Source organism: Copadichromis virginalis, linkage group LG23 (assembly GCF_057382275.1).
Source record: "Copadichromis virginalis isolate Kocher_CV1m ecotype Utaka linkage group LG23, C_Virginalis_male_GT1.1, whole genome shotgun sequence".
In the NCBI taxonomy this organism is placed as follows: Eukaryota; Metazoa; Chordata; class Actinopteri; order Cichliformes; family Cichlidae; genus Copadichromis; species Copadichromis virginalis.
This window is the reverse complement of record NC_140639.1, coordinates 20,760,469-20,778,749: the sequence shown is the minus strand read 5'-3', so window position 1 is coordinate 20,778,749 and position 18,281 is coordinate 20,760,469. Positions and strand designations below refer to the sequence as shown.

The 18,281-nt window shown below is 39.6% G+C and overlaps 1 protein-coding gene across 3 annotated transcripts in view; it reads left to right on the top strand.

Moving 5' to 3' along the window:
- LOC146680770 (kalirin-like) overlaps positions 1-13,664 on the top strand; it is a 59,085-nt gene extending 45,421 nt beyond the window's left edge. For 2 of the 3 annotated variants that reach the window (XM_085449888.1, XM_085449887.1), the window contains 13 exons: positions 66-179; positions 1,408-1,478; positions 1,562-1,628; positions 1,738-1,841; positions 1,923-1,992; positions 3,186-3,272; positions 3,640-3,732; positions 5,876-5,926; positions 6,455-6,532; positions 7,067-7,252; positions 7,334-7,505; positions 8,081-8,226; positions 8,315-13,664. In XM_085449888.1, the coding sequence (XP_085306014.1) occupies positions 66-179; positions 1,408-1,478; positions 1,562-1,628; positions 1,738-1,841; positions 1,923-1,992; positions 3,186-3,272; positions 3,640-3,732; positions 5,876-5,926; positions 6,455-6,532; positions 7,067-7,252; positions 7,334-7,505; positions 8,081-8,226; positions 8,315-8,500 (1,425 nt within the window). In that variant the 3' untranslated portion in view covers positions 8,501-13,664. The remainder of the gene's footprint in view (positions 1-65; positions 180-1,407; positions 1,479-1,561; positions 1,629-1,737; positions 1,842-1,922; positions 1,993-3,185; positions 3,273-3,639; positions 3,733-5,875; positions 5,927-6,454; positions 6,533-7,066; positions 7,253-7,333; positions 7,506-8,080; positions 8,227-8,314) is intronic. The other variant, XM_085449889.1, reaches the window with a different exon arrangement.
- The last annotated feature ends 4,617 nt before the right edge of the window (positions 13,665-18,281 follow it).

The following is an 18,281-nucleotide window of genomic DNA, read 5'->3' as shown; positions in this document are numbered from 1 at the left end:
GATGGGTTAAAGACACAAAATAGTAATAATGATAACATAAACTAATTGCTTCTTAAATTATGTAGAAGGCGAGGAAGGAGGAGGCAGGGCATAGTGGTGGGGAGGAGGAGCCAGAGGAAGAAAGCCACACCCCTCTACCACCCCCAATGCAGATCATCAAAGACCCTAACAATCCTGAGGTAAGAGTGGCTCTGTTTAAAGCTAGAAATGTTTAATGGCTGAAGATGAATGTGGCATAAATTTCTTAATATTGTATTTGCTGCTTTAGTCACGAGGTAAAAAACCTCTTCAGAAAACTTTTTGAATAACTACAAAAATAAACTAAATGTTTTTATACAGAAGAGTGGTTTATTTGAAGAGTTTTCAGTCCTGATTCAGAGTTGCATGCAGCACAGATAGAGCACTAGTGGAAGATACTAGTGATCCTCATATGTCTCCTGCCAGTGGACCTCATAGTTACATAAATACCCTGCACTGGTTTGAGTCATATCTATCTGGTACATTTCAGTTTCTTCGTGTTACTAAAGAGAGTTACTCATGGAGTTCTGTAGGTTCTTGTGTTGGGATCAGTACTTTTCATTGTATACATACAGGTAATATTATTAGGAAACAGCATACATTTTCGTTGTTGGAGTTGATACCCAGCTGTAGGTACCTATGAAACTAGTTGACACAAATCAATTAATTAAACTACAGGCATGTCTTCAAGGCCTGAAAGCCTCCATGGCATATAATTCCTTTATCCAAATTTGGAAAAATGGAGGTTACTGAACTTGGTCTTAAAAACCTTGGAAGCATGGTGTCTAAGCAGATACTGACTCTGGATGGCATTACCATGGCTTCCTGTTAGGAATCTTGACCCGATATGTCCGTAAAGGCACACTGTAAGAGATGTCGGACTGTTTTTTTTTCTTGCTGTATTTCTACATTTCTAAACATCCTGTCTCAGAGTGATGCTGAACAACTAGTTCAATATGTGTTACCTCTATGATGGACTATTGCAATTATTATCAGGCTGTCCTAAAAGATCCCTGAAAAGACTTCATTTTATCCACAATGTTGCAGCAAGAAAACTGTGAGACCATATTTCTCCTGTAATGGCTTCTCTTCATTGGCTCTCTGTTGTATCCACAATTATATTTAAAAATCTTTCTCGTCACATATAAGGTCTTGACTGATCAGGCCCCATCTTATCTGAAAGATCTCATAGTAACGTATTGCCTCAATAGAACACTATCAGATTACTGGCTTGCTTGTGATTCCTAGTGTATTTAAAGGTACAAGGCGGTGCCTTCAGCTTTCAAACTGTGTACAGTATTCACGCTGTTTTCTTGTCATCAATAAAAGATTACAGTTTTCTGAGGTTACACAGAACTCTTTTAATTTCAGCCTTTTCTATTTCTTCAGGCTCTAGACTCAGATCAGGGATCAAATGAATCAGACACGGAGCAGAGAAACAAAGCACTAAGAGGACGCATGTAAGACAAACCCAAATTTATTACAAAGTCCAAGTTTTGAATGCATTTTTAAGGAGACATGAATTTTGTGGTTCTGTGTGCAGGTTTGTCGTTAATGAGATGGTCCAATCAGAGAAGGACTATGTAAAAGATCTGGGAGTGATAGTTGAGGTGAGACACAAACATCACACTGAAAGAAAGGACCTACTGACGCTCCACCCAAAAGACTCTACAAATGTCAATCTAAACGTACGACATGTTCTCTGCTGACGTTTCTCAGGGCTTCATGTCCCGGCTGGAGGTCAGAGGGATTCCAGAGGAGATGAGAGGAAAAGACAAGATTGTCTTCGGCAATATCCAGCAGATCTACGACTGGCACCGCGAGTCCGTGCCACAAATGCACACGTGAACAAACACACTTCATTATATACACAAAGATGCTCACTGGGTGTTTTTCTGTTTCAGCTTCTTCCTGGTGGAGTTAGAGCGTTGTATTCAGAATCATGACCTGCTCGCAGACCTCTTCATCAGACATGTGAGTTCTACAAACAAAATGACTTGTTCAAAACAGAATATATAGCATGGCTCTGACCTGAGACCTCAGGGACTCAACTCAGAACTCATTTGTCTTGACTTTGGGCTTCATTTAGAACTAGATTCAGGGCTCAATTTATTTATTTTTGTCTCAAGATATAGGAATCAGGATTCAAATAGGACTTGGCTCATTACTTTTTATGGCTTAGCTTAGAACTTTGTTCAAAGTTTCACTCAATTGTCAACTTAAGACTCAGCTTGTCCCTGCATTAGGACTTGACTTGTTTGTCCTGGCTTAGACCCACAATTGATTATTTGAATATTCACATGATCTAAGATGTGAACAAAGATGTGGATCATTACCATGATCTGGGGTTACCACTGAAACCACTGTGAGACCTTGCCTCAAACCATCAGTGACCTACTGAAGTGAGCGGGGGGTTGACGTGCCTGGGAACATGTCTTCCTAGTCCAAAGTGGTTTCCTGGAAAGAGTGACCAATGTTTTATAAATGCAGGTGAGTCTTTTCCTGTTGAGATGACTCCTCCATGTTGTACCATACATTTATAGAGTGGCTGTTTGGTTTCTTCTATAAAAGGGTCCAGGCCCTCCTTGCTGCACTGCACTGCATACCATGATGTTCATCTTGCTTTTAGGAGTTTTGTCCTTGCAATGAGCCAGTTTTTGTCTGCTAGATTTACTACGTCTGAAGTGCACTGGGATGCCATGCTTGGAGAAAATTTCCAATAAACATGATACAGGAACAGAAAAAGTTGTCATTCTGTTTCTCCCTAGTTGGTGTCTGGCATTCTTTCCTCTGCATTTTCACTGATTTGATGAAGGCCCAGTTAGGATAACCACATGTTCTAAGAGCTTTGTTTACGTCTGTGTGTTCCTGTTCCCTTCTGCCTTAGAGGGAACCTCCTCGCTGGTCCCAAACAAGTTTGTGTTCCAGTACCTGGTGAGAGTCAAGGTCTAGCATGAGCTGAATAACTCAGAAGCTACAACAACATGGGGCTCAATTCTAAATTCATGACTTGCTCCTGAGGTTGAACTTGGCTCGAGTTGTTGTCTGCACATAGGATTTGAGTTATCACAGAACTCAGGACTTCTTGTTATTTGCTTGGGACTTGACTCAGGATGTGTTGAAGACCTAATACAACTATTTCTTTTTTACTTTCTTGTTTTTTACAGGAGCGTCGTCTACACATGTATGTGGTTTACTGTCAGAATAAGCCGAGGTCAGAGTTCATCGTCATTGAGTACGAGACCTATTTCGAGGTAATGCGTCGCTTTTCTTTTTTTTTCTCATTTCTATACTTGGCTATTCTTTTCTGTTGTTTTTTTTTAATGATTATCTTATAGAATAGAATCGAATAACTTTATTATCCACATCAATGGAAAGTTGTTTTCAGTTCACAAAGCCATAAACAAATAATCAAATCAACCCGTAATAGTTTCTTTTATTTTTCCTTTCCTGATTTTTTTAAACATTACTATCTTAAAAGTTAAAAAAGGGGGAAAAAAATCGAAAGAGCAGGCTTTCCTAAAATGCACGTTCTTGAATGGACCTTACAATAGTAAAAATCAGCCAAAAACTGAAACTGAACCAGACCTTCTATCTCTGTCTCTGCCTGTCTGTCTGTAGGAAATCCAGCATGAGATCAGCTGCAGGATGTCCATCAGTGATTATCTGATCAAACCAATCCAGAGAATCACCAAATACCAGCTGCTGCTCAAGGTCTGTGAAGAACCTGTCAACATGATTTGTGTTTACACTAACTGCTTAAATGAAACATTGATTTTAAAATATATTTAATGCATTTTTGGTGGAACCTGAATGTTACAATGGAATTGCTGGTATCTGTGGAGTAAGTTTGGGTATTTTATATCCTGCTTAAAAATGCATCTGCCCAGAGACCATAGAAGACAATTACCCAGTAGCTAAATGTGGTACAAAGGTTCTTTTATTATTAGGGTTATTAGGGTTTGTGTATTTTCCCTGACAAATATGGCATAAAACTAAAAACCAAGCTAAATTTGGAATTTGACCGGAGGTGCTGATCTTGATTATAGACTGGTTGGCTCTCAGGGCAAAATATATCGGATGAAGAAATTAAATTTCACTAGTGTGAATTTTTTCTTCTACCAGTGCAAGAATTACATGAAAAAGTATGAAGAGAGTTTACAGATGAGAAGCAAAAAAGAGCCGTCAGGTGCTCAAAATAAACCTTAGACTCAAACGTTAGAAAAGGCTTTTCCTCGCAACATGTCATGTAATACAACTTATACAACTTAAAATACAACTAAAAATAAATATAGTTTCATACATCGGTCAAAACACTCCACTCCAGGTACAGGACGCCCAGCTGAAAACGCGTCGAGTGCCAGAGATTCACAGAATTTACAGAAAATGCACTATTTTGTGAATTATATCGTTATCGGGATGAGAAATGTCTTCTATCGGGATATGAGATTTTGATCATATCGCACAGACCTATTGGCTCTTGCTCCAGGCTTGGATTAGAACTTCGGTCAGGTGGAGTTTTTAACTTTTATTGAGGGACTTGATTCAGGACACAACTCGGGATGCAACTTGGGATTTGTTGTTTTTGAGTTGGAGCCGACCTCAAGACTTGAATTGACTCATTCTAATGTTGTCTTTGAAATTAGCCACGATTTGACATGGTTTAGTATTAGACTCAGAAATTATTTCGGACTCAACTCAGGCAAGAAATGTGTGGGTTGTTTTATTAACTCCCTTAACAGTTATTACCTGTGCGCTCTGATTGGTTTACAATGACAGCCTTCCTTGTAATTGTGACAAAGTGGCTAATCACATCATTAGCACCCGTTTGAAATTTAAGATATGTAATAGCCTTGACTAAAACATGAGGGAGGTGCGTCATACCTGTGACAAAGTGGCTAGGACAGAATTCATTTGCCATTTGTCACTTGCGTATATTGTTATTCTGTGTTCTGTTATTTTACAGTCAGCCATAATGCTTTAATTTAGACAGTGCTGGTGTAACTTCTCTTAACACACAATATCCCGGGTTTTGTTTGTGGTAGCAGTAGTTACATTCTTTACATCCATGCATGTGTTTTAAAGCAAACACTACTAACCATCAGATCATCTGAATTTTCTTCTGTTTACAGGCACATGTCTAGTAAATTATGTTTCTTTATGTTGCTTTGGTTATACTTACCATGGTGTCCATGTTGTGCATTCAGGTCCTGTATGTGAGACGGGTGTATGGGAAGGGCCGCCCACTACTTCCTGTTTATATAGGGTCATGAGGTCAATGATTGGATCACTGGGTGTAACCAAATGGAGGGTTTTCATTTTGTATAGTATTGTTTGTTTTCTTTAAAGTAGCCTTTTGAGTTATATTGTATGCAGTGTTTTACTTTACAAACCATTTAGTTGAGTAAATGAGTTTGTCAGTTTCATGCATGACTTTATTCCTGTTCTTTGTTTAGAATTGTATTATTTGGTTTGACCTATTTTGTTCAATGGTAGGGACTAACGAGGTCAGGTATGGGCAAAGTCTTGTATAAAGCCAGTGGGATTTTTGCATGCCTGATTGATTGTTTTATGGTAAAAGGGAGATGCTAGCAATAAAGTATGCTTAAAAAGAACTTCAATTGTCTGCTAATGCTATTTACTTATCACCTTCCTTGCTGCTTAAGTTATGCTACATCACAGTAATGGCATAAATTTTGTACTTTTGGGTAGAGCTTTTTGTGAGAAATCAGAGATAAACTCATCAGTTCATCATACCAGCGTGTATTTTAAGATATTTTCTGATGTTACACTTTAAGGACACACTATGACTTTGGCTGAAATTCAAACACTTATATTTTTTCTGTTTGTTCATCAGGATTTCCTCAAGTATACGTCGAAGGCAGGGCTGGACTGTGAGGAGATTGAGGTAAGTTTTTTCTTTGCTTTCCTTTTCTGTAAATCATCTCATAAACTTTCAGAAACATCAAACAACTGAACCACAGCTTTGTTCGTGTTTTTTGTTATTGATCAGTTTTAGTTTGATAATATAAAAACAGTTGTGTTGTGCCACAAACTGTTCTGATAATACACAAAGGCACAAAGGATCTGCATTCTGGGAAACAGTTTATTTACTGAATTTATTATATTTTCATTCAAATTCTTGTGACCTTTAAACTTTGTTAAATTTTTTGTAAAAAATAGATATTTATTTTTTAAGCTTTGCTAAGAGTTGTAAAAAAAAACTCTAAAAGACAACAAACACATGAGTTTTGTTCTTCAGCAGACAGCTGTTTCTGTCTCATAACCAACTAGCAGGAGACAGCAAAGAGCTGCTGCTGCTTCTGGCATAGTGAAGATCGTTATAAATGATTTACACGAGATGGTGAATCATCGCCCTGAGGACTAACACAAACTTTTGTAATATTTAGTAACTGTGTGTGTGGTCTGTGTACAGAAAGCGGTGGAGCTGATGTCATTGGTTCCAAAACGCTGCAATGACATGATGAACCTGGGACGCCTGCAGGGATACGAGGTACACCTGTCTGTCCACCTGTCCGGCTGATTTGTTTTGTTAGCAATTTGTTGTCACTAGGACAACATAGTAACATAATTGATTTCATGCTAATTAACACTGAAAGCTCTGAAAGAAATTTGATAATATTTCAAATTTTAAGTTTCCATTTTGGTCTACTAACACAAAATGGACAAAAAGCAGAACTGAGCCACGCAGAGATGAAGGACAATGAACAGAACCCAGAGGAACACCATATTACATTGATAACAGCACACACGGCATAATAATGTTGTTGTGGGTGCTGCTACCGAGCTCTACAACAACAGCTTCTCAAGTAGTTTGTGTGCAATTTACCTGTTTCAGGCACATATTAATTCAAAAAAATTAGAAATGTGTGTAGAAAGCACAATACAAACAATTAACAATGACATATATGAGGCATGTACACAATTTACTTTTGCTGATTTCCTGGAAATGTAAAGTTTGCTGCAGGGTACCTGGACTCTTATCCATTGGTCTTTCTTTCTTCACTCACCTCCTCGTGCTTTCCAGGGAAAGCTAACGTCTCAGGGGAAGCTGCTGCAGCAGGAGACTTTCTGTGTTTGGGAGCAGGACGGAGGCGTTCTGTCTCGCAGCAAAGAGCGCAGAGTTTTTCTGTTCGAGCAGATCATCATCTTTAGCGAACTGCTGCGCAAAGGCTCCAACAACCCAGGATACCAGTTCAAGAACAGCATAAAGGTCAGACTGGTCAGCACTGTTTAGACTCGACACCGTCTTGAGGTCTGAATTAGGAGTAATTGTGTTATTGTTTGTGTTCAGGTGAGTTATCTGGCAATGCAGGACAGCGTGGACGGTGATCCCTGTAAGTTTGTGTTGTGGTCTCGTGGGTCGGCGGAGCGCTTCACGCTCCAAGCATCTTCTGCCAGCATAAAGATGACCTGGGTAGAGACCATTGCTTCCCTGCTGGATGCCCAGAACAACTTCCTGTCAGGTAAAAACCTTGTCAAAAACATTCCTGAAATATCTGAAATATCCATTATGTTACCTGTCCTAAAATATCCTTAATTCTCCTTGGAAAATTCCCTTTCATTGTCATTGGATCACCACTGATTTTGAAATCTCTTATTCAACTGAAATGCTACTGAATCTCAATGGAACATCTTTTATTATCTTTCTCATATTCCTCAAATACTTTTTGTTTTACCCTAAATATCTTTAAACCATATTTAAATAGCCTTAATTTCCCCAAACCACCCTTAAACATCTCTGTTATGTTAGTAACGTTGGGCTTGTGTTAACGTAAACCCCCCTTAAGTCACCCTTGAAATCTTAGAATACCTTTCGAAGTCTCAAATCCTCTGCAAGCTGTTCAATCTTTGTTTAATGCCAAATGAATCCAATTTCCAAATTTCCCAAAAATGTCTTCCTTACAACCTCCTTGAAAACTCCTTGAATCAATCAAAAGTATCATTTTTGTGAACAACATTCCTAGATCTCTATGAATCACCTTAAATCTCACTGAAACAGCTCATGCATATCCATGCTGCATCTAATCTGTGCCCACAGCTCTCCAGTCTCCTATTGAGTATCAGAGGAAGGAGGGCGTGATCTCTGTGACACGGCCACTGTCATCAGGAAGGCCGCCATCTGCACCGCCAACTCCCAACGGTCACGCAACTCAGCCCCCTCCTGACAGTGAACAGGAAGATCAGGTTTGAATCCCTCCTTTCACTTTCCTTGTGTACCATAAGTTCTTGAAAAACTTTCTTACATCAGACCATATGACCTTTGACCCTTCAGGAACTGGTTCTGGTGCTGCAGGACTTCGTGGCGGTGCGGGAGGATGAGATCTCTGTGTTTCGGGGGGAGAAGGTTCAGATTCTGGCGTCCAACCAGCAGGGTCAGAGTCTGGTCTATCGGCCGGCCAACAGCGATTCGCCAGCCGCCGAGGGCTGGGTGCCACGCAGCGTGCTCAACACACACTGACATTTACACATGAACAAACACACACTGGCAGCAGGGTCAGAATCTGGTTTACTATTAGTACATACACAAACACAATGACAGCACTCCAAATACTAAATGCAAAATGGGTCAAAAGCATGTTGGGAAATATTTGTGCAGCAAAAAGGTAAACATGACGATGGCAATGTCTGCGTGTCTGACACTTTGGACAAAAATATGTCTCCTCCACTTTCTCATTTTCTCACCTGATGAGATTTTTCAGAAACAATCATTAGGAATTATGTGAAAGTTTTAAGCATTGCAGAATATCCTTAATATTACATCTGGGTCCAAGGGGCAACCCTCCATAGCAACTTCATGGATCCTCAAAGTGTGTAACAGTGGAGCTGGAGCATACTTGCCTGACATCAACAAATTAAAGTGTAATTAGTGTTCTAGTTGGTTGTTTGGTTTTAACTCAAAATTTCTAACAATCTTTGTAAAAAGTTGATTGCAGCTTATTTGAAGTCCAGAATGGTGTGATTATGCCTAAAGATTGTTCTCAGTCAATAGCAGTAGACTAAGCAGAATAAACTAGACCTTAATATCCTCAGGCATCACCTCCAGAGAGGTAGCAAGGTTGAACTTGCTAAACACCTCACCTAGAAGGTGTTTAACAGGGATCCTAGTTGGATGTATGAACCACAAGTGGATCCTTTCATTGTGGAATAGATGCTCTACTTTGAGCCTGTCCCAAAAGACCAAGATCCTGATCCAGTCCAGACCCTTCGGGCTATTATAATTTCTTCTGCTTGAATCCTCGTATCCAATATTGGTCCTTGGTCTCTCTTTGGTCACTATTCACAGTTGGCTATGAATAGAAAAGGACAGATAGTGTTTGAGTTGTAGTTGATTGATGTAGAATCTCAGGATCTTGTTAACATGTGGGGGATATAAGTGGGTCTTTGTGGTGAACTCAATCCAAATGGAAAGCAAAGATTTGCCTCGTGTTTCTCATGCAAATACAGTGAGTGGATTGCGGTGTTTGAAACTATAAGGAAAACTGTTTCCTTCCAAAGCATAACCGACTCCATCACTTTCTTCAGTAATAAAGTTGAACCATATCGATTCAGCAAAACAGCACAAATAGCAGTAGTAACATTTCCCTCCATTTTGACTGTCAATGGTGTCAAGAGACTCCAGAGTCAATGGACTAATCTCGGCTGGTCCAGTTCTTATTGGGGGCCTCCTGAGGTTTTCCTACGACAGACAACAAATCTCTCCAGAGAGTTTGGTGTCCATCCTCAGTTAGGCTTAAAAAAAACCCCAAAGGTGAGGAGTTCAACAGGCATCCTGCTCAGATTTCAGGACCAGCTCAGAGTTTTCTCTTTCACAAAGTAATCTCTACCTTAACATTTTTTTCCATTGTTGTCTCTTTATGTAACAGTGCTATGACCCATCAGAGGGTTAGGAACTGGAGAGGTAGACACTGCCATCATTTATGCTCTGAAGGTTTCCTGACATGTTTCAGACCCTGATTACTGTTCAGCATTTTAGACTTTAAACACACACACACATACACTCTCCCAGCAGCAGGTACTGTTAGTATCCTCCCTCATTCCTGGTGCTTTAACATTCAGCCAGAACACAGCTCTTCACCTCGTTCTATCAGACGCTGCCGTCAGGGTCCAAGCAACCAATAACCCACTCTTATGACTTCACAAACTGTTCTCCGTGGGTCAGTGGAAGGGAGGTCATATGACCATCATTACAGTCATCATCACCACCATCCAGACGGGGACTCCAGGAAGAAAAGACAGTCAAAAAAATAAATAAATGAAAGCCTCCTGGACGAGAAGAGGCAAAAAGACCTATCAGCCAATCAGAACTGAGTTCTCTACGCGTCGTTCTGTTAATAGTGTGTATAAAGAGACTGAGGACACACACACACACACACTTCATACACACACCAATGCTATGATGAAGATGCAGATGAAGATTACTATGAAGATAATTAAGAATAATAGAATCTGTTTTTCACCTTAATAGAGAGAAAAAAAATGAGAGAAAATGTTTGTCATATTAATAACTGCGTGCGTGTGCATGAGAGCGAGGGAGAGCGTGTGTGTGCGTGTGTTAGTAACGCCGTCCTATGTGTGTGTGTGTTTTTCCACCGACAGTTAGGTGGTGTCCCGGTGTAGCGTTGCCATGACGAATCGTTGTGTTTGCGGTGACACCATTTTTTGTTTGTTTATTCGTTTGGTTGGTTTTTATAGCAAACCAGAGCTGCTGCCGCCCTCCTCCTGCCCCGCCCCTTCTCTGTCTTTCTCCAGTCAACAAGGTGGCCTCAGCTTTGGTTAGTTTGATATTCTGATTATGCATTTCTCGTTCCTGTATATAGACCAGACGTCCAACTGCTACTCTATGTACTGTGGACACTGAACCGGTCTGTCTCTCAGCAGCCCAACCTACTGTGACTGTCTGTTTCTACTAAAACCGAAGCTGTAACCTTCAGCACGCTCTCTACCTGTCTCTCTCTATCTGTCTCTCTCTCTCTCTACCTCTCTCTCTCTCTCTGTTTCTCTGGTGCCATTCTCAGACAACACCCCGGTCCTTAAGGAGCTGCGCAGCCTGTCAGGTGCACTAAAGAGCGGTTAGGGTGGAGGATAGTGAGCTATGAAGCAAACTATGAATGATTTAACTGGTGTTAAAGGAAAAGTTTGAGTTCTTTCAAGTCTATCTTAATATAACTTCTTTAAACTGATCTAAAAATGTACAACCTGTTGGCAACAGCTTTCTGGTTTCTGTTAGCAGAATTATAATAACACTAACAAAACTTTCAGTTCCTCTAATGTCCACTTGATGCTGCAAAAATGAGTCCCTATACTTAGTCTCCCATGTTAAAATGTCCAACTTCAGCCTGCTACAGAAAACAGTTTTGGTCTAGTTTCCCCCTTTGTAACAACTGTATGGGGCTGAATTTAGTTCATAACTCACATGTTTAAACTGCATTAAGGCTTAATGTTTGCGTTATTAGGGGTGGGGCCTTGTTGAGTGACAGGTGACTATAGTGTAGCTGTCTGCAAGGTTTCACCTTAGTTATTTTGAAGTCACTTAGCTGGACCTTTAGGGTGGGTTTGAAGTGATTTGTGTAATTTGGTAATAAAACAGAATCACATCATCAACATATGGTGATATACGCATATAGCTTAAGCTCAGTCTGTCCTTTCTGGATCATTTTTTAAGGATCAAGAAATCAAATACAGAATACAAATCTCAAAACTATTAACCATCTATGATTTAGCTGTTTAAACTGTATTTGCATTTGTAAACAATAAATGCCCAATGAAATAGGTAGCTTGTAGCATTTCCAGATTATTAAATTTGTTTGGGAACTTTTTTGGTTTTAAAAAAAAAAAAAAAAAAAAAAAAAAAGCTACAACAGAAACCAAGAAACACCTGATTCCTGTGCAGGTTTCAAAGGAAAATATGTTACTAAAGCTTCTCTTAATGTGCATATGGAATGTGATTGGGACTAGTATATTAAGACAGACTTGAAGGAAACCTAATGTTTTCTTAAAGGGCAACACACACCGATGGCACTTGACTATGACATTCATTAGACTTTTTGTCCCAGCTACTGCAAACCTGGCTTTCTACTAAATGTCAAACTATGTTTGGCAGCATAGCTTTGATTCAGTCTGTTTCAAATATTTTTCTAAGCTGAATGGTGGACATCAGATTGTCCATAACTTTCTGGTTCAAGATGGTACTTTGGGTTAAATATTACGCTGTTTGGCAACATTTACTTTACTGGGTAATTTTGTGTTAAATCTCTTAAATATTATATTAAAAATCTAACGTTTAGCTGCAAATTACACAACATTTTATCACATTTGTTGAACAGTTTGTAATTCGTGGCTGTAATTATGAGGGGAAGCGTTCCTGTCTGCTTGTTGTATACTGGCTGAAAAATAGTTAATAAACTGTTTATTAATAAATAGTTAATAAACTGTTCTCTAAAAAAAACAAACATCCTTGCTAGCGGTTATCCCTGCTGTATCTGAGCTTCCGTTCAGCAGTGTAAATTCTTTTCTTTAGTATTTTAGACTGATAAAACACTATAGTGCTGATTTCTCACAAGAGAAACAGTAAAACAAAACAGTATAGTGTGACCAATCTACTGTTTCTCATCTTTTTAAGGAAACAGATGTCAGTATACAAACTATTTCTCATACTCCCTGATACTGAATTTTCTTTTACTATTATTATTATTAAAATGTTGAATATGATGATTAGTTACTCTTTTTCCTTTATAATTGGGGATAAACTGGTTTCTTCAAAATCCTTGTTAATTTGCAGCTAAACAGCAGCAGGCCTTTTCAGGAAACTGGAAACAAATTACACAAATGTCCAAGTTTGTAGTGAAAAAGCAGAAAAAGACAGTGTTAATGTCTTGTAATAGTCATTATAAATACCAACATCCACTTCTTCACATAAACATGCAAATACAAATTATGACTGTCTAAAATATAAGTTAATATCGAGTCCTTAAAGACCTTCAAGCTACTTAACATCAACATGACATTCGTCAGGTGAATGACCCTTAAAAACAGATGCCACTTTGGTCCTTTTACAGAGCTGGCAAAGGATTTTGTGTCAGTGTGATAACTGTCAATGCAAAAAAAAAAAAAAAAAAATTATTATAGTGTTCAAAATGCTTAAAACATGAGCAAGGTCACAACTTTGGAACTCGGAGTGCACCAGAAGGGTTTCGATTTGATTGCCGAGCATTTCAAAAGGAACTCCAACAGGTGGAAAGCTGTGCATTATGAAGAGTTTGAAAGTTAAAAGTATTTCACAATGAAGGTGCTACAAAGTAAAGCTTAAAATAAAATGTGGACCATGATTAAAGGTTTAAGATGGATAACTGTGCACTATAGAGGTGTTATAAGTTTGGAAATAGCACACAGCTTAGAAATCAGTGCACTATGAATGGTTTGAGGTGAAAGGTAGTGTACTAAGGTTTAGGATGAAAAATAGTACACTACAAAGGCATAGGGTGCTGTTTGAGACCCAGCCTTGTTGCCGACTGGCAAACTCAACTAACCAATCAACCAGTGTTATTTGTACAGAACTAACAGCTGCTAACTGACTGCTAACAGCTCTCTGTGTTTGTAATAAACGTCATTTTTCATCCAAAACAGTCTGTATGTGGCTTCTTCATCTGGACTTCTTTTTTTTTTTTAATACATGGATCAATTACTACATTTATACATTATAACCATTTATATTTTGCATATAAAAAATGGATGTACCCCAGGGGTGTCCAAACTCCGGCCGCGGTCCATTTTTAATTGGCCCGCAAGCAAGGGCGTAGATTTGGCATAGACGGAAGGGACGTGTCCCCATCAATATCCAGCGATTATTGAATTGTCCCCACCAATAATTTGATCTCTGCGAGTAAAGAAAAACAACTGTCAACGTCTCATTCACCCAGCGGTGCAGAAAGAGTTAAATTACGTTCTCTACTAGAGTCCTACGTCATGTGACAAATCTGGCCAATGTGATTGGCTGTGCCTTTCAGGGAGCTCTGTTTAGTTTTAGCAGCGGCAAACCTGCGCTGCGAGGAGGAGAGGAGGATGGCAGCAAAAAGGAAGATCCTGGATATAAGAAAGTTTTTTTCAAAGAAACCTGTCAGTCGCTTAAAGTCAAGTTCACTCATAAAATGTGTCCGTCACAATAACGTTACAGGCTATGCTAGGCTTTGGCCCACATCAGTCTAAAACTGTATGCAACCATGAATAACGTGTTTTGGAAACTAACTGCACAACAGGCAGCACTATTAGTTATCTCAGTCTCCCAGAGTAGCATTTTTAATTTTGATTGAAACTATCAGAGAAAACGGCAGCCTCGAGCAAGCCAGGTTATTAGTTTACAGAGGCTGTTAAAATTATATGTCTAACGTTAAAATGTTAGTGACACAATAATTTCATCCTAGTGGTACTGACCATTGACTGTTTTCTACAGTCAGCGAAAGACAGCGGTGGGTTTGAAAACGATTTGCCGGGAGTCCGGTGTTCTCACGGGCTCTAGTGAGCCTTGCCTCCGGCTCGCTATAGGGCTTTGGAGCGTGATGTCACGGGGGTGGGCGTGGAAAGGATTTTGGCCCGATCCGCCATTTTGGGGGTCTAGCGCAAGTGAAAAGGGAGCGAAGTCACACACAACAGCCATGGTTCGTATTTGCTGTGTGGTCGGCTGCAATGTTCGATCACACGACCGGCAAGAGAATAAGCTTGAAAATGGTTTATCTTTTCATTCTTTCCCAACCTGGAAGCAACATGAGCAGCTCGTGTATCGATGTTACCAAACAAAGGCGTCTAGGCAAGGCAAGGCAAGTTTATTTGTATAGCACAATTCAACAACAAGGTGGTTCAAAGTGGTTTACAGAGACATTGGAAACAAAAACAAATAAAAAGCATGATTTAAAATTGATTAAAACAAGCAAACAAACAAACTAACTAAATAACAAACAAACAAACATAACAGTATGTAAAAAAAAAAAAAAATCAAAACAGATAAAATCAGAACAATAGATAAAATCAGTAGTTAAAATGTAAGTTTTGAAGTTTAAGCTTAAAAGTGTGGATTTGGTGCTTTATTCAAATGCAGCTGAGAACAGGTGAGTCTTCAACCTGGATTTAAATAAACTGAGTGTTTCAGCTGATCTGAGGCTTTCTGGGAGTTTGTTCCAGATATAAGGAGCATAAAAGCTGAATGCAGCTTCTCCGTGTCTGGTTCTGACTCTGGGAACTGATAAAAGACCGGATCCAGATGACCTGAGGGATCTGGATGGTTCATACTGGGTCAGGAGGTCATTGATGTATTTTGGTCCTAAACCATTCAGAGCTTTATAGACCAGCATCAGAACTTTAAAGTCTATCCTCTGACGGACAGGCAGCCAGTGTAAAGACCTCAGAGCTGGACTGATGTGGGCCACTTTTTTGATCTTAGTGAGGACTCGAGCAGCAGAGTTCTGAATGAGCTGTAGTTGTCTGACTGATTTTTTTTTTAGGTAGACCTGTAAAGATGCTGTTACAGTAATCAAGCCTGAATGCATGGACTAGTTTTTCCAGGTCCTGTTGAGACATCAGATCTTTTATCCTCGAAATATTTTTGAGGTGATAGTAAGCTGATTTTGTTATTGTCTTAATGTGTTTTTCTAAGTTTAGGTCTGCATCCATCAGTACACCCAAATTTCTCGCCTGGTTTGTGGTTTTTAGATGTATAGATTGAAGTTCTCTGGTGACCTGTAATCGTTTTTCTTTGGCGCCAAAGACTATTACCTCAGTTTTGTTTTTGTTTAGCTGGAGAAAATTGTGGCACAACCAGTCATTGATTTCCTCAATGCATTTACCAAGAGCCTGTACAGGGCTTCGGTCTCCTGGTGACATTGTGATATATATTTGTGTGTCATCTGCATAGCTATGATAGTTTATTTTGTTGTTCTTTATAATCTGTGCCAGTGGGAGCATGTAGATGTTAAACAGAGGGGGTCCCAAGATGGAACCTTGGGGAACTCCACATGTGATACTTGTCTGCTCAGATGTGAAGTTACCTATTGATACAAAGTATTTCCTGTTTTCTACGTATGTTTTGAACCAGTTTAGTACAGTTCCTGAAAGACCTGCCCAGTTCTCCAGTCGTTTGAGTAATATGTTGTGGTCAACTGTATCAAATGCTGCACTGAGATCCAGTAAAACTAAGACTGACATTTTTCCACTGTCTGTATTCAGACATATGTCATTGAACACTTTGGTCAGAGCAGTTTCAGTGCTGTGGTTCTGTCTACAACCTGACTGGAAGGCATCATAGCAGTTATTCTGTTTTAAGAAGTAATTGAGCTGTTGAGAAACTGCTTTTTCAATGATCTTACTTAAAAATGGGAGATTTGAGATCGGCCTGTAGTTGTTCATTTGTGTCTTGTCAAGATTGTCCTTGTTCAGTATATGTTTTATTACAGCAGTTTTTAGTGATTCTGGAAACACACTTGACATTAAAGAAAAGTTGACGATCTGTAACAGGTCTGACTCCAAAGTCTTTGAGACCTTTTTGAAAAAACTTGTTGGCAGGACATCTAAACAGCAGGAGGAGGAGTTCAGTTGACCTAAGATGTCATCCAGGTCTTTGCTGTTAATAGGTTGAAACTGTTTCATGGTGTTTAAACAGTTTTTTGGTGGACACAGTACATATCCTGGATCTGCTGTTGATGTACCAATTGCTTGTCTAATCTTTTGGATTTTTTCTGTGAAGAATTTGGCAAAGTCATTGCAGGCCATGGTTGAATGAAGTTCAGCTGCCACTGACACAGGAGGGTTTGTTAGCCTGTCAACTGTAGAAAATAAGACCCGAGCATTATGGCTGTTTTTAGTGATGATGTCAGAGAAGTAGGACCTCCTTGCACTCCTCAGTTGTAAATTATAATTGTGAAGTTTCTCTTTATAGATTTCATAGTGAACCTGGAGGTTTGTTTTTCTCCATCTGCGCTCAGCTTTCCTACACTCTCTTTTTTCATTTTAAACTAGTGTGGAGTTTCTCCATGGAGACTTTTTCCTTCCAGAGATAACCTTCACCTTAATGGGAGCAATAGTGTCCATTACATTTAACATTTTTAAATTGAAACTATTGACGAGCTCATTGACTGAACCTCTGGACAGGTCAGGTGTTAATGGGAAGACCTGGTTAAAGATCTCACTACTGTCTTCAGTTATACACCGTTTTGTGATCACTGCTGTTGATATATTTGTGTGGGCTGAGATTTTACTTTCAAAGAAAACACAGTAATGATCAGACAGGCCCACATCAGACACAGTAAGGTTTGAAATGCTCAGGCTCTTGGAGATTAGTAGGTCAAGAGTGTGTCCTCTATTATGTGTGGCCTCTGTTACATGCTGAGTCAGCCCAAAGTTGCCCAGAGTGTTACTCAGGTCTTTAGTCCCTTTGTCCTGAGGGTTGTCCACATGGATGTTAAAATCCCCAACAATAATTACACAGTCGAAATCAACACAGATCACAGACAGCAGTTCACTGAGGTCATTAAAAAAGTCTGTGCAGTATTTGGGAGGCCTGTAAACATTAAGAAACAACTTTGGATGGGGCCTTCAGCTGTAAAGCCACATATTCAAAAGACTGAAAACTTCCATGGGATAGCTGCTTACATTGAAATGATTCATTAAATAGGACAGCAACCCCTCCTCCTCTCCTGCTCACCCTGGCCTCACTGATAAAACTGTAGTTAGGAGGGGTCGTCTCGATGAGAACAGCTCCACTGTTATTTTGGTCCAACCAAGTTTCAGTTAAAAACATAAAATCAAGGCTGTGCTCAGTGATTAAATCATTAATTAAAAATGTTTTCCCAGCTAAAGATCTAACGTTTAATAAAGCCAACTTAAGTGTTTTAGAGGCATTACTTGTCCCCTCGTGTTTGGGAGCAGTCTGTGGCACACAAGGTATGTTTACTATATTTAAAGATCTTTTAGAGTGCAGCTCTCTGTGTTTTGACCAGGCCACATGTCTCCTTCTGTCACCTAAAAGTACAGAAATTTTAAAACCTTCTAGTAAACAGGGTCCCAGCTTCTCCTGGGAAAAGTCACCACTGCCATAATCCTCGCAGCCCGGACCCTCCACACATCACACATCAGACTTCGGAGACAGAGCATGAAGGTGGTAAGGAGGAACTAAGGGGGGCGAGGCTGGGCAATGTGACTTCGATTGCTCTGTTGAGGGTGGGGCTTGTGTTGTCTTCGTATAGCTTTGAATAATT